This window comes from Olea europaea, unplaced genomic scaffold (assembly GCF_002742605.1).
Source record: "Olea europaea var. sylvestris unplaced genomic scaffold, O_europaea_v1 scaffold2230, whole genome shotgun sequence".
NCBI lineage: Eukaryota > Viridiplantae > Streptophyta > Magnoliopsida > Lamiales > Oleaceae > Olea > Olea europaea.
The window spans coordinates 98,935-115,883 of record NW_019240334.1 but is presented as its reverse complement, the minus strand read 5'-3'; the positions used below and the strand labels follow the sequence as shown (position 1 = coordinate 115,883).

Genomic DNA, 16,949 nt, shown 5'->3' with positions numbered 1-16,949 from the left:
ATATATGTCATTTATCTTTTGAGAGGATATGATAGTTTTATTTTCTTACAGATAGTTTTATTTTCTTACATAAGAGTTAAAACCCTTTATGAATCATAATACTGTATTTATCATCAAGCTCACCCAAGGAAATAAGATTTCTTTTTAGCTCAAGGACATATCTGGTGTTCTCAAGTTCTAGAGTACAACTGTTATTTAATGAGAGTTTGACCTTCCCAATCTCCTCGATTTGACAACTCATGTCATTTCCCATCTGAATTTGTTCTCCATTTAGGTCAACAAATTCAAAAAAAAACATTCTTTTGTAGGACACATGTGAAAGGTGCAAACAGAGTCAAGGACTCATTCATTTGGGTCTCTTCTGGTGGTTGTTGCTAAAACAACCCCTTGAATATCAGATTTATCTCTGCAGGCTACAACTGCAGATCTCTCAGTATTAGTCTTCTCTTTCATAACTGAGATTTTCTTGAAGCAATCTTTTATTACGTGGCCAGTTTTACCACAATAAGAACATTTCCTGATCTGATTTTTAGTTTTCCATTGATTCTTATTTTTTTCCATAAATCTGGAGAATTGAGATTTCCCTTTCTTATTTAAATTTTGATTTAAGGGATATTGTTTCTTATTTTGGTTCTGTTTTCCCTTTATGAATAACCCCTCACGATACCTAGAGTCTTTAGACTCAGATTTTATTTCAAGTTCTCTGTTTCTTAGGACTAAGGTTATTCTATCAATGGTAAGTTCTTGCCCCCATATTATAATACATTTCTAATGTCTCTATACTTATCACTTAGTGAATTTAACAATGTCACAACTTGTTGATCATTAGAAATTTCTTCATCACAGTTAGTCAGGTCCTGAATCAGTTTTGTGAATTTGTCAAGGTTATTTTCCAGATTTGAGGTGGGATCAAATCTAAAATTATAGAATTGCCTTAGAAGGTAGCATTTATTAGGCATGGTTCTAGTTAGACATAGTGTTCCTAACTTAGTCCAAAGAGCCTGAGCAGTTGTAGTTTCTCCAACTTTCCTAATTACACTATCATATAAGTGTAAGAAAATTGTATTCCATGCACTGTCATCTAATTCATGTGTCCTATGGGCACTAGTTTCCACAGGACAATTACCATCAATGGCTGTAGCACACCTCTGCTGCAGCAATAATGCCCTCAATTTTTGGTGCCAGAGACTAAAGTCTTCAGTACCATTCCATTTCTCAACTTCAAATTTTTGAGACGTGGACATGATGACAGATATGTACACAAAATTTATACAGCACACAGAGTATATTGATTCAAGTATTTTATTGAATTGACAAAATGTGACACAATGAATAAGGCATAAAATATAATTATATCTACTTATCATGTAATACACAATTCAATTCAAAAACTGAAAGACAGTCTAAGAGTGGTCTAAAGAGTGATAATTCTTGTAGCCCACTACTTCCTCAGATTCCCAGATCCTCGTAGGAGATCTTGGACAAAGGTAAGCAGTGGAAGATTACTTACCTTAATGACCAAACACTAAACAGATTACAATTACGGTTTAATAAAGGAGGGTTCCAGAAAATACCAGATTCTAAAAACTTAATGTTTCAGAATAAAGAAAACAGTAAGGAAGTATCAGAACCGAAACAAGAAGGGCAATACAAGTTCAAGAAGCCAATGAGTCACTAGAACTTAGTGTGAACTCAGTAGTGAGTCAGGAATTCACCACAACTCGGACCGAGTCAACTCAACTCGCACAATCCAGTACAAAAAAAAAACAAATCAAACAGAGTTAGAACGAGTTAAAAACGAGTCATAAAGAAATTAAAATTTCAGCTTTCAAGAACAAAAAACGGTTTTCCAGAAACACCAAATCTAAGATCCCCAAGAATCCTTTTGAAGATACTATTCGAAAAAAAAATTTCAGCAAATAGTGGCTCTGATACCACTTGTTAAGTCAAAAAAAGTTAAGTTTTAAGAAATCGGATCGCTTTGCAGTAAAAATAATTCGCAGGAAAAAGATTCGAACACAAATATATGTTTCGCCCTAAAAAGGGTCCGGATGTTTAGTCTTGCGACCTAATCACCCGTTGACCATCACCAAAAGGTGATAAAGCTCAAGATCCACTAAGTATCAACCAAGAACAGGACAATATGTTTGGTTTCTTCGAGTTTCCTTTCGCCTCTATTCAAAAACTGTAATTCAACTCACTCTCAATCGCTAACAAACAATACAACACAATCAGAAACCATCACTAAGATTACAGATTGAGAAATCACCAAGAACATATCGAATCACAATAACCCAAGAACCNCTACTTCTAAATAATTGAACCCACCCCTTAATAAGATTAGATGGTAACAAGTGAACAAGATAATTTTTCAATAAAACTACCTCGATCATAATTGAATATCTGCTGGAGAAAAGTGCTCACCAGCCGGGCTCAATGTTGAAAAGAGAGAATACACACTTAGTTTTTCCCAGGAGGGAATCAACAGTTCTATATCCGTTTCATCATCCATATAAATACTTTTGAATATGGCTTCAAGATTACATCTAAGTCAAAGTTTTAGGGGCCGGTTTCTATAATAAACGGGACAGTAATTAGTTCTTAGGACCGATATCTTTCAGCGCGCAGATCTGCTCTTCTCCCATTGCAGACATGACACTCACCACGAGATCCTTTCCCTCCTCAAAGCCACTTTTAATCTACATACAATAGAAACCGAAGTTCTTCACGAAGTAAAGTTTGGGAGCCTCAAATGCAAGGAATATAACTAAAAAACACGAAAATGTCTTTGTACATGACTGAAAAATCACTACTAGTAATAGAATCTGCCAACCTGGCCAAGCAGATTTTCATCCGTTGGAAGCTTCAAGTCATCTTTGGTGTTACCGGTTTCAGTCAGAAGCGAAACCTACAAATCATGAAAATCCAAATGGTCAAATATTTTTCGTTAAGAAAATAGATTTTTGAGCAGCCTCTGCATTGAGGGTTCAAACTTGTGATAGAGAGTAAATCTATCCCTGGATAAAGGCATCACAAAAACTGTAAAATCTAGAGCCAATCTAAATCAGTATAACATGTGGCTGTAAAATAAATTTCAAACCTTTAAGACATTCAATGCAGGAAACAAAGCGACGATTCATTGGACAGAAAAAATGAAATATTTAAGATATTCAAATTCAACCTAAGGTCAAACTTTAAGTTCATGAAACACGTAAGCATTGTTTTAGTGGGTCAGTGCATAAACTTGTAAGCAAAGCAGAAAAGAATAATACAAAAAACGACAGCTTTAGCATTCGATAATGAAATAACTTACAAAACCATCTTCAGAGATGTCGATGAGCTGATGATCAGTACGATTGACATGGGGCACCTAAGAGAACATGTCAACACTGTGAGAAAGGAAGGAGTAGAATAGAGGAGGAAGAGAAGTGGAATGGCGCCTAGGCGCCCCGATTGTGGAACCAGACAGAAACATGGCGCCTAGGCGCCCCGATACATATATTTATTTCCGGTTTTTTGCCCTTTCATATTGTAACAAACCTAGCACACGATTTTGAGAGAGAAAAAGGGAGAAAGTTTGGATAGAATTTTACAAGATTGGGGTTGTTCATCTTGGGTATAAATTCAAAGCTATTTTCTTTCTTGGGGATTAACTTGAGGCTTGTTCAAGTAATCCAAATTCATTGCTCTTCCAATATACATTGATAATCATTTCTTCCCCATTTTCTTGTTCTTGAAGTGATTTGGAATTTTTCACATTGTCAAGCTTTATTTCTTGGGCAATCTTGGGAGGTCCTTTTCTCAACAATTTGGTATCAGAGCTTCTTCTTAAATCAAAGTGATTAAGCTTCGATTTTTCGTGAGTTGCTTGAACTTTGTTGTGCACACAAGGTGTTTGTAAAAATTCCCAAGTGAACTTTAGTGGTTTATCTCCGGTAAACAAGTAGATAAATCATGTCTACTAGAGGAATGGTGAAGATTGGGAAGTATAAGATAAAGAAATTCAATGGGAAGAATGATTTTTCATATTGGAGAATGCAAATGAAAAATTTGTTGATTTCTCAAAAGTTGCACAAGGCATTGGCGGGAAAGGAGAAGAAGCACGTTGATATGTCGGACGAGGATTGGGAAGAGCTAGATCTTAAGGCACGAGCGTCTATCATTCTATGCCTTGAAAGAGATGTTGCTTTCTTGATTGATAGTGAGGTAACGGTGGCGGAGGTGTGGACAAAGTTGGAGGCGAACTTCATGACGAAGACTCTAACAAATCGGATCTATTTGAAGTCCAAATTGTATGCTTGCAAGATGGATGAAGGTACACCAATCCGGGAGTACGTAAACAAGTTTGATAGGATCATATCAGACTTGAAGGACATTGATGTGGAAGTAGATGACGAGGATCAAGCACTTCTACTACTTCTTTCATTGCCAAAGTCTTACGAAAACCTAGTACAAACATTGATGCTTGTGGGTGATAAACTTGTGATGGAGGACACTAGAACGTCACTTCTAGCGAATGATCTTCTAAAGATTGCAACTAGTGGCATATCTACCATTGGTAACAAGGAGCAAGCTCAAGGATTGTTTGTAAGGGGTAGAAGCAATGTGCGACCAAAGGGCAAGGGAGAAAATTCTAGATCGAGTTCTAGACCCCTTACAGAAAGGTCTTGTTTCAAATGCAGCGAGTTTGGGCATTTCAAGGCGAATTGTCTTAACAAAAAGGGTTGGAAGAAGAACAATAAGAACAACAACAACGGGAAGGTACAAGTCAAGTAAGAGGTAAGCTATGCCTCGGAAGGAGGGAAAAGCGATGAGTGCTACACCATCTCTTGTGATGAAGAAACCTCCGGTAAATGGATTCTTGACTCTGGATGCTTTTACCATATGTGTCCAAATAGGAAGTGGTTTACTACCTATAGAAGCACTGATAGTGGAACCGTGTTGATGGGTAATAACCATTCCTGTAAAACGGTGGGGCTCGGTTCAATTAGTATCAAGATGCATGATGGAGTGGTTAGAATATTGATGGATGTTAGACATGTTCCTGATTTGCGGAAGAACCTTATCTCTGTTGGTGCCTTAGACTCTGGTGGTTGCAAGATTGTAACATGGAATGGAGTAAAGAAGTTTGTTCGTGGTTCTTTGATTGTGATGAAGGGTATTCGTGAAGGGAATCTTTATGCTCTTCAGGGTACTACAGTTACAGAAGATGTAGCAGTGGTGGAGACCCATGTGAGTGCACTCGACTATGGCATAGGAGGCTTAGGCATATGTCTGAAAAGGGGCTAGATTTGCTAGTCAAGAAAGGGTTGCTAAAGAACTTGAAGAAGCCTTGCATGAATTTTTGCGAGCATTGCGTGTACGGTAAAGCACACCGAGTTCAGTTCCAGCCAAGCAAACATAGAAGCAGAGGCATTCTAGACTATGTACACAAGGATGTATGGGGTCCGGCTTCTGTCACTTCCAAAGGCAGTTCCAGGTATTTTGTTACATTTGTTGATGATTATTCTAGATATGCTTAGATTTATTTTTTGAAGCATAAGAATGAGGTATTCGACATTTTCAAGAAGTGGAAAGCAATGGTTGAAAACAGAACAGGAAAGAAATTGAAGACACTGCGATCTGATAACGGTACTGAGTATACAGATGATGCTTTCAAGGAGTTCTGTGGTAAGGAAGGTATTGCGAGACACTGGATAGTTAGAAATACACTGCAACAGAATGGGGTCCCAAAAAGACTGAATCGCACATTTCGAGAGCAATCAATGTGTATGCAATCCTATACTGGTTTGGGCAGAGAATGCTGGGCAGAGTCGGTTGCAAATGCTTGCTACATAGTGAACCGGTCTCCACATTCAAGGTTAGATGGAGATGTACCTTACATGGTATTGACAGGAGAACATGCAGATTATGAGAAACTCAGAATATTCGAATGCACAGCCTATTATCACGTCAACTAGGGAAAGCTTGATGCGAGGGCTGAGAAGGTTATATTCTTGGGGTATCAGGCAGGTGTTAAAGGCTATCACCTATGGTGTGTAGAGGATTCTAAGTTCATAATCAGCAGAGATGTTACTTTTGATGAGAACTCCATGATAGCTTCGTTGAAAGCTACAGTGCCCGGTGGTGATGATGTTGAGACTACAAAGTTTCAAGTTGTTGACATAGAACCTAGAGATCAACCTGGTTTTAGGCATGTTCAAGAGGAGCATCATGCAGACACTCAAGATGAGAGTGATGATAGGCTTGAACAAGAGGCGGTTCAACAAGAGAATGTACAGGCACAGTAACAACAACAGCTTGCAGATAACTTGGCTTCCTCTAGGCCACGCCGTACTTACAAACAAGTTCTAAAGTTGGGGTCAGACAAATCTTTGAGGCACTATAGGCAGACAAATTTGGTTGAGTATGCACTCTCGGTGGAGGATGATGAGCCTACCACTTTCAAGGAAGCTATTTTAAACAACAATAGTGAGAGTTAGTTGGCAGCGATGGAAGAAGAGATGGAATCACTTCACAAGAACCAAACATGGGAGGTTGTCCCATTGCCCATAGGTAAGAAAGCTATTGGTTGCAAGTGGTTGTACAAAAATAAAGAGGATTCTACCAAGCTCAGTGGTACAAGATTCAAAGCAAGGTTAGTGGCTAAGGGGTTTGCACAAAGAGAGGGAGTTGACTACAATGAGATCTTTTCTCCGGTGGTCAAGCACACTTCCATTCGGGTGCTATTGAGTATTGTTGCTCATCATGATCTTGAGCTGGAACAATTCGATGTCAAAATCGCCTTCTTGCACAGGGACTTGGATGAGGAAATCTATATGCATCAACCTGAGGGCTACAAGGTTGAGGATAAGGAACGTCAGGTATGTCGCTTGAGAAAATCACTATATGAATTGAAGCAATCTCCTCGGCAGTGGTACAAGCGATTTGACTCCTTCATACTAAAGCATGGTTTCTCCAGAAGTGAGTATGACTGTTGTGTTTATATTCGAAAACTTCGGGGAGGTAACTATATCTATCTTCTATTGTATGTGGATGACATGCTTATCGCTTCGAAAAGCAAGGGGGAGATAGATAGGTTGAAATCTCAACTTGGTAAAGAGTTTGAGATGAAGGATATAGGGGCTGCTAGGAAAATACTGGGTATGGAGATTAGAAGAGAGAGGACGAATCGACGAATGTTCTTGAGTCAGAAAGGCTACATTGAGCGGGTTATTGCTAGGTTCGGGTTGCAAGGTGCAAAGTCGGTGGTGACTCCATTGGTTCCACATTTCAGGCTCTCTGGTAAATAGTCTCCTACTACAACGGAAGAAAAGGTACGCATGGATCGTGTACCTTATGCTAGTGCAGTTGGCAGTTTGATGTATGCCATGGTGTGTACACGCCCAGATATTTCACAGGGGTTAGTGTGGTCAGCAGATTCATGGCGAATCCGGGGAAGGTACACTGGGAAGCTGTAAAGTGGATCCTGAGGTACTTAAAAGGTACCGCGGATACGAGTTTATGTTTTGGTGGAGATGCATGTCATATAAGTAGGTTTGTGGACTCGGATTATGCAGGTGATCTAGATAGACGACGATCTACTACTGGATATGTGTTTTGCATACATGGTGCCCCAATTAGTTGGCGATCGATGTTACAGGCTACAGTTTTTTTCTACTACAGAGGTCGAGTATATGGCCATGGTAGAGGGAGTGAAGGAAGTATTGTGGTTATGGGGTCTTCTAGATGATTTGGGGATTGAGCAGGACTTGTGGTGTGATAGCCAGAGTGCGATTCACTTGGCTAAGAATCAGGTTCACCATGCTCGAACCAAGCATATCGACGTTAGGTATCATTTTGTGCGTGATGTAATAGAAGAAGGTGATATTTCACTCTTGAAGGTACACACAAATGAGAACCCAGCAGACATGTTAACCAAAGTGGTAACGGGTAGCAAGTTTCAGCATTGCTTGGACTTGCTTCACATTAGTCCGTGTTGATATGTCCGAGTGGGCATGGCCCTTTGGGGCGGGGTTGAAATGAGGTGAAGAGTATACGAAGGTGGAGGTGAACTACGGAGGCTTGATCCCGAGTTTTGGGTACGTAGGCAACCATTGTTTGAATGGTGCAGCCGAGTTTGGCACTTGCTACTTCTTCTTGTGTTCGTCCAAAATTTGAGGTCTATCAAATGATGTACGAGGTGGAGAATTGTAAGAAATGAAGGAGTAGAAGAGAGGAGGAAGAGAAGTGGAATGGCGCCCCGATTGTGGAACCAGACAGAAACATGGAGCCTAGGCGCCACTCTTGGGCGCCGATACATATATTTATTTCCGATTTTTTGCCCTTTCATATTGTAACAAACCTAGCACCCGATTTTGAGAGAGAAAAAGGGAGAAAGCTTGGATAGAATTTTACAAGATTGAGGTTGTTCGTCTTAGGTATAAATTCAAAGTTATTTTCTTTCTTGGGGATTAACTTGAGGCTTGTTCAAGTAATCCAAATTCATTACTCTTCCAATATACATTGAAAATCATTTTTCCCCATTTTCTTATTCTTGAAGTGGTTTGGAATTTTTCACATTGTCAAACTTTATTTCTTGGACAATCTTGGGAGGTCGTTTTCCCAACAAACACAAGATCACTTAAACTTTGCATGTAAAGAAAACCAAAAATAACAACAGAATAAACAAAAAATTTATTACATCACAATTGTGGGAGGACGGAACAATATCTTCAAGCTTTTTGCCGCTGAATATGTCAATTGCAACAAAGTGACACTTTGCGTGTCTATGCTTGCCAGTTTTGGAGGTGGAGACTTCAACGACCTAATAAAATAATGATAAAACATCAATCATCTCTTAACAATGTCTTGGGGGAGATAATGATTCTCACTTTTACAGCCAAATGGTGCTAGTTTCAAAAATGTTTGATTTAATGTTGGATAAAGATATTTGTACTTACATATTTGTACAAAATGTTTTACTCACTCTCACATACACTTGGGCCCCACATGAAATAAAAAAATGTCAACATGTGGCCCCCACCCTCCCATTGTGAATGTAAGTAAACCATTTTGTACAAAATTATGTGTACATCTAACACTCTCCTTTAATGTTTCATCTGGACACAAGGTCAGCATTCCTAGACTTTAAGAGTATATACTGCATTTTCATTTCTATACATGTGCCAACTCTATGAAAAAAGTGATAAGGTCGAATAGGATGACATATCTGGGAAGAATAATTATTCTTCAGAGAGACGAATGATGAAAATGAAATATAAAGGAACAATATTAGTAGGATACACCTACACTACCCTCATGACAACAAACACATCAATATATGGTTACATATGCAAAACACTAATATTGATGTCTATCGATACAAACACACAAAAGTATTTCATTTCTTGAAATGAAAAATGACACAAATATATAAATATATAATGCGTAGATCTGTAGAAATACGAGTAAGTATATTTTTAACATCAAGGACTATAATTAGGTCATGCAATAGAATTCCTATCCAGATTCTAAGAAAGAACAATATTTTCTCAAGCAGGACAGATAGAGTCAACAATTCAGATAAACTCGAAGAAAATTTGAACAGGGATACTAAAATTTTAGTCAATGCTTCTAATCTAAAGAAGGTCTAAGGCCCCTGAAAGACACAAAAATTTGAGCCTAAAAAAAATCAGAAAGCATCACAGATTAAATACAGAACAAAACATATTGAGAAGACATGTTTACTTAAAACAGGTTTGGCCTCATAATATGTAATAAATTTTCAATGCCTATAAAATTCATGGTTCTTGACGCGACCTTCAACTAGTCTCGTATCAACGTGACATAAATATGCATATTGAACTCATAGAGTTCTCCATTCTTCACAATTTTAAATTTTTTTTTAATATTGTAAACTTGATGTGATTAGAGAAAAATCCTACTTGACACAAAAATATTAATTAAAGTAACTGGATTAGTGTATAAAACGAGGAAACCAAAACTTTCCTTTAAAAAAAGGCAAGGAAAAGGCAAAAGCTAGACGATATTCACCTATAGATCAATAGAATATTTAGCTCTGAGAATAGAAAGAAAGAAGAGAACAACAAATAGCAACAATGTTAATACTGTTTCCCAAATTATATACAGTAGTGCCTAACTGCCTATATGTATGGCATGGGGTGAGAACCCGTTACTTATCAAGATCTAAACAATTTTGTTAGGCAATTTGTTGTCAAACGACCTTCCCGAGCTATGATGTAATCTCGATTTTATTATCAATCGGCCTTGACCATATGATTGATTAGTACACAATTATCGAAACAACACAATCCACATTCGTATGGACCGTTCGAAGCAACCTATTGTTAATAGTGTTGCTCGCGGTTCGCCCCATTTCTTTGGAAGGCTATATTATTAGTTCGAAGCCCATTAATATTGAGTCGAGCCTTGTTTGGTCCACAAATTAACCCTAACCTAACTTACCTTTTTTGGATATTTACTTGGCTTATATTCCCGTCTCTCTCTCGGCATCTATTGTATGATGCCCAATTTCTCTTTGTGAGATTTACCTCTCGGTTTCTTCATCACTTCACTGTGACCTTTGTGGTTAATCCTTAGTAGGCATATCATTAGACTTCATCTTCCCAACCTATAGCAACCGGAAGTGGGGCGGCCTTGGGGTGGTTTTGGAGTTGTCTCAACCTTAGTGGTGTCGATGAAATAGGTGAAACTGAGCCCGGTTTGTGCTTGGTGTTTGCTGGATATTATCCCTACAACTGGTATCAGAGCCGAAGTCACCTTCTCCGGCCAAAAAACCACCAAAACAGGCGGTGGTGTGCGCGATTTCTATAGGAAACCAAACCTGCAATCTCATTTTCCGGCCAGACCAGTAACTTTCCGGCGAAATCAACCCCATACCCGGAACTAGCAGGCCGAGGCACCCCTCCCAGTGCGGCGCCTGGCAGCGGCGGCAGCGCTTGGCGGCGATTCCGGGCGAACTTCCTTCCGGCAATTTGCTCATTTCAATCCCCTGAACGTACTGACACTGTTTATTTTTTGTTTCAGGTTACACAGAAAAAGTTGGACAATTTTGCCACTGGTGGATCGACGATTGAAACTGTATATATCTACTGAATTACTTTAGGCCAAGATTGCGGCCCCTAAAGCAGTAGATTCGCATCTCTCTCTATTATACGGACTCAGACGCGTCCGCTCTGGTAAATTGGCTTAACCCGTTAATTTATTAGTATTAGCGCGTCACCGTGTAGGGTGACAATAGGTTGGGGGTTGTCATTGCTTGGCAACCATTGCTTGTGCTAGAATTAGGGTTACGTGCTCTTGATTGATTTTTGGATTGAGTATTTGTTTTGGGTTAAAATCAGTTTTGTAATTCTTAGTGATCTAATTACTGTGGGACTAGTTATCTGCTAGACATATTTTTTGCTGCATTGTTATTTTCGCTGCTTACTTATTTCGTTAGAAATACCGTGACCTTACCCGTTCGAACATTTCCTTGATCTAAGATCGTGAGTCTTACGAAACCCTGGGAATCTAGAATGGTGTATACTGTCTGTGACCCTAGGACTATTTTGTGTGGTTTGATTGTGGTTTGTGCATTTTTTGACTGTTGTGTAAAGATGACAACTCACAGTTTTGATTTCAGAATTTTTAATGGAAAGGGTGACTTTGCTATTTGGCAACAAAAAATTAAGGGTATTTTAGTCCAACAAAAGGTTTCAAAAGACATTGAACGCAATTTTTCAACTGATTTTTCACAAGAACAAAGAGAAGAAGTCGATGAGCTTTTTTATACCTCAATTATTTTACACTTGTCTGACGCCGTTTTAAAAAAGGTGGGTAAACTGAAAACCACTAAAGAACTTTGGAAGAAATTAGAAGACTTGTATTTGTTTAAGTCTACACCGAATAAACTTTACTTGCTTGAACTTTTTTCAATTTCAAAATGGATCCTTCAAAAGATCTTGATGACAATCTTGACGTATTTAACAATTGGTGCAAGATATAGTTAATTGTGATGAGGCTGTGTCCGAAACTTATAAGGTTATAATTTTGCTCAATGCAATTCCTGATTCCTATAAGGAAGTTAAGAACGCCATGAAGTATGGTAGAGACACGTTAACACCTGAAATTGTCATAGATTCCCTTAGAAGTAAAGAAATGAAAATTAGGGCTGAAAAACATGATAACAGGAACGGTGAGGTACATATGATGCGGGGTAGAACTCAATTTAGGCAAAATAGTCATGAGGGATATCAAACTAGTGGCGAGTCAAGTAGTAATGGATGGAAAAAAAAGAGCAAAGGTAGGTCTAGATCAAAATCTAGAACTAAGTCGAGAAAATGCTATGGTTGTGGAAATACAGGGCATTTTATAAAAGATTGTCATAAGGAAAAGGGTAAGCTAAAGGTTAAGGAGAGAGATGAGGTAAATGTGTTAGCATCTACTTCCGATATAAATGGTGGTGAGGTCCATATGATTACAAGTCCAGTTGCATACACTACTGAATTAAATCTAACTGCTAATTCCCGCATGCATAAGTGGATACTTGACTCTGGTGCATCTTTTTATGTGACGTCTGAAAAGGGTTGATTTTATAAGTTGCATGAATCTAATGTTGGGCATGTTGTATTGTGTGATAACTTTGCCTATACTATTGCTGGAATTGGTGACATAAACGTAAAATTTGACACAGATTTTGTGTATACGTTAAAGGACGTTAGAAAATCAAATTTTTAAGGACAGATAATGGCCTAGAATTCTGCAATAAAGAATTTGATAGATGTGTAAAGAAAACGGCATAACTAGACATAAGACCGTTCCTTACACCCCTCAGCAAAATGGGGTAGCAGAAATGATGAATAGGACCATACTTGATAAAGTACGTTGCATGATTATTAGTTCTGGTGTTCCCGAGTCATTTTGGGGTAAGGCTGTTATGACCGCTTGTTATTTGATTAATCTGACTCCTTCTACTGCATTGAATGGTGACACTCCGCATGAAAGATGGTCGGGTAAACTGAGTGATTACTCGATACTTAGAACTTTTGGCTGTACGGCTTTTTCTCATCAAAGTGAGGGTAAGTTGGAACCTAGAGTTAGGAAGTGTGTCTTCCTAGGATACCCCGAGGGTGTTAAGGGTTATAGGTTATGGGATAGAAGCCAAAAAGGGGTTAAAATCATCATAAGTAGAGATGTTACGTTTAACGAAAATGAGATGCCGTGTGTTAAAGGAGAAACTGAACCTGAGAGTGAAGTTGAATCAGGTGAAGAGAGAGACCAGTTTAAGGTGGAGTTAGGATAACTCAGTCCACCTGCCCCTACTGCTTCAAATGAGATGGAGACTCAAAATCAGGAACCCGAGGTGAAGAATAGTAACGAAATAGTGATAGAAGAGCACTATAAGGAAGAAAATCATTTAGCTAACTATAACTTAGTTAGGGATAGAGAAAGGAGACAGACGAGAGAACCAAGAAGGTTCAGTTTTGAATCTGAATTAGTTTTCACCCAGGCTAGTTATAAAGAATTAGCTGATAAAGAGCCAAAGACCTTTGAAGAGGCAATAGGCAGTGATCAATCTAATGAATGGCTTAAGGCAATGGAAGAAGAGATGAGTTCTCTAGAAAAGAATCATACTTGGGAGCTAGTACCTAGGCCTAAGAACAAATCAATTGTTGATTGCAAATGGGTTTTTAAGGTTAAGGAAGGGACTAGCAGCTCGGAACCCCTAAAGTTTAAAGCTAAGTTAGTAGCTAAAGGCTACATACAGAAGGAGGGCGTTGATTATAATGAAATTTTCTCACAAGTTGTTAAGTACACCACTATTAGGGTCATACTCGCATTGGTTGCACATTGTAACTGAGAACTTGAATAACTTGACGTAAAAACTGATTTCTTACATGGTGAGCTTGATGAACAAATTTTCATGAATGAACCAAAATGTTTTAAGAATAAGTGAAAACTTGATTATGTGTGTTTTCTGAGAAGATCCTTTTATGGGTTAAAACAATCTTCTAGACAGTGGTACAAGAGGTTTGATTCATTTGTACTCACTATAAGGTTCCAAAGAAGTAAATTTGATCACTGCCTGTATTTTTAACACAATGAGACTGATGATAATTATCTGTTTTTGTTACTCTATGTGGACGACATGCTTTTGATTGGATCATTCTCTAAGTGGATAAATAACATAAAAGCAAAACTAAGTGGTGAATTTGACATGAAAGACCTAGGTAAGGCTAAGAGAATCTTAGGCATTGCAATCGAAAGAGATAGGTCAAATTCTGTTTTGTTTTTGCATCAGTCTCCATACATATCCAAAGTATTGAAAAAATTTAATATGAGTGATTGCAAACTTGTCACGTTGCCTCTTACTAATCATTTTATTTTATCGAAGGAACAATCTCCTTGCAATGAGCGTGAAGTAGAATACATGAGTAGAGTGCCTTATTCTAATGTGATTGGTTCCATAATGTATTTGATGATTTGCACTAGACCTAATTTAGGTTTTGCTATTAGTACTCTCAGTAGATATATGGCTAATTCGGGCCCTGAACATTGGGAAGTGCTAAAGTGGCTGCTAAAGTACTTGAAGGGTACAAGTAACGTAGGTTTAAAGTTTAATACTAATGAAGAAGGCATAAAATTAAAGGATTTTGTAGATGCAGACTACGCGAGAGATAGGGATGGTAGGAAATCTACTTCATCTTACGTGTTTACCTTATCTAATTCATGTGTTAGTTGAAAATCATAGTTACAACATATTGTCGCACTATCCACTACAGAATCGGAATATATTGCTACCACTGAAACTATTAAAGAAGCTCTATGACTTAAAAGTCTACTCCATGAACTATGTGTCTTGAATGATTATGTGGTAGTGTATTCTGATAGTCAATCATTTATACATTTATGCAAGCACCTCGTTTTTCACGAGCATACTAAACACATTGATGTTAGATTCCACTTCATTAGAGATATAGTATCTCAAGAGGTGGTAAGACTTGAGAAAGTCCACACCCACTACAACCCCTCTGATATGGGGACGAAGGTACTGCCACTGGCAAAGTTTAGAAGTTGCAAGGAACTTCTAAACATTGGTATAGGTAAATGATTTTCAATTTTATTGGTTTTCTATTAGAGGTGTCACTAATGGGAGACAATTTTCTTTTGCAGGTCCTTTGACACAAAGGTGGAGGTTGTTAGGCAATTTGTTGTCAAACGACCTCCCTGGGCTATGATGTAACCTCGGTTTTATTATCAATCGGCCTTGGTCATATGATTGATTAATACATCGACACAATTATCGAGATAACACAATCCACATTCGTATGGACTGTTCGAAGCAACCTATTGTTAATAGTGTTGCTCGCGGTTCGCCCCATTTCTTTGGAAGGCTATATTATTAGTTTGAATCCCATTAATATTGAGTCGAGCCTTATTTGGTCCACAAATTAACCCTAACCTAACTTACCTTTTTTGGATATTTACTTGGCTTATATTCCCGTCTCCCTCTCGGCCTCCATTGTATGATGCCCAATTTCTCTTTGTGAGACTTACCTCTCGGTTTCTTCATAACTTCAATGTGACCTTTGTGGTTAATTCTTAGTGGGCATATCATTAGACTTCATCTTCCCAACCTATAGCAACCGGAAGTGGGGCGACCTTGGTGGTGGTTTTGGAGTTGTCTCAACCTTGATGGTGTCAATGAAATAGGTGAAACTGAGCCCGGTTTGTGCTTGGTGTTTGCTGGAAATTATCCCTACAAATTTAACAAAAACCCAGTTGAAATTTAAAGCCAAAGTTGAAAAAGAACACATAAAAATCCAATCTTTCTACAAAATTTGTAAAAACTAATGAAAGAAACAAATCAAAACACAAATATATAGAGACAAGATTGGGATCCACCTTGCAAGGCCTGCCCTTAATGACTATATAACCATTCTTGCGGATGGTACCAGCTTGTTGAGGAAAAGTCTTGGAGGCACCTGCATCAGCCTTGGACTCAAAATGGTATTCCTCGTCCGACATCTCTCTTTCAAGAATTTCTGACTTTTTACCTTTTAGATTAGATAACAAATATTCCTCGTTTCTGTTGGGGAATGACAGATTTATTAGTACTAAACAAACTCTATTACTGCGGCTTTTCTTTTTTCTTTTTTCTTTTATTTTTTTACCATTTTTATTTTATTTTCATTTTTATTGGCAGTGGATTTTACCTCTATTTTTTGGGGCCTCTGTCCTTGCTCGGATACAAGTTAATTCTTCCAAAAATATTTGAACTTTGGATTGTGTCATGGCGACCTCACTGAATTCTAAAATGTCGTTGAAACATTACTGAACTATTGTCAGAATATCTTCATCAATCACAGTTCAGATTTTGTTAATGATTTTGTCGACAGTACTGCTTACATGGAAGATATAGTTCACACAAAAGCAAATTGTAGTTCAATTCTCTAAGTAATCGATAGATTTAGAGTATTTTGACAAAGTTCAATGACATTTTAGTAATATTGTTAAAGTTTAATGAGATTTTCCCGACGCGACCAAAAGTTTACTTATTTTGAAATAATCAACCACAGAAGTAATATTAAAAAATGAATTCATTGACAATGAACAACCAAGGCACCATTTGTGATGTCCATAACATCTCTGGACAATATTTTTTTCGATAATTATTGATTGACGTTGATCAATAATATTGTGGCATTGTTGGTAAATTCATATAAATCATCGACGATTATTAATTTTCGTCAAGTATAATCAGTTATCAAATGATCAGTTTTTTATTAAATATTTCATGATTATTTTTTTAAAGGCCCCCCAAACCATCTAACGAATCTTAACTAGCAATGGATGTATAACATTTTGATAGAATTCAATGATACTTTCGCAACATTTTAAAGTTCACCGAGATTTTAATGATTAACGAAGTTTAGTTATTTTTT

At 37.8% G+C, this 16,949-nt stretch overlaps 1 protein-coding gene across 1 annotated transcript; it reads right to left on the bottom strand.

Moving 5' to 3' along the window:
• Positions 1-2,389: 2,389 nt before the first annotated feature.
• LOC111380918 (eukaryotic translation initiation factor 5A-like) lies at positions 2,390-16,057 on the bottom strand. The gene is made up of 5 exons (XM_023004585.1): positions 15,910-16,057; positions 8,684-8,806; positions 3,314-3,370; positions 2,834-2,908; positions 2,390-2,699 (listed from the first exon to the last, which is right to left on the bottom strand). The coding sequence occupies exons 1-5, from the start codon at positions 16,030-16,032 to the stop codon at positions 2,595-2,597; spliced, it is 483 nt and encodes a 160-aa protein (XP_022860353.1). The 5' UTR covers positions 16,033-16,057; the 3' UTR covers positions 2,390-2,594.
• Positions 16,058-16,949: the final 892 nt, after the last annotated feature.

What these genes read in the sequence shown, in the direction of transcription:
- LOC111380918 (XM_023004585.1), bottom strand. Translation starts at nt 16,032, where the DNA reads ATGTCGGACGAGGAATACCATTTTGAGTCCAAGGCTGATGCAGGTGCC. An exon ending in TTAAGGGCAGGCCTTGCAAG is followed by an intron (nt 8,807 to 15,909) that starts GTGGATCCCAAT and finishes TTATTTTATTAG; the next exon opens with GTCGTTGAAGTCTCCACCTC. An exon ending in ACATCTCTGAAGATGGTTTT is followed by an intron (nt 2,909 to 3,313) that starts GTAAGTTATTTC and finishes CATGATTTGTAG; the next exon opens with GTTTCGCTTCTGACTGAAAC.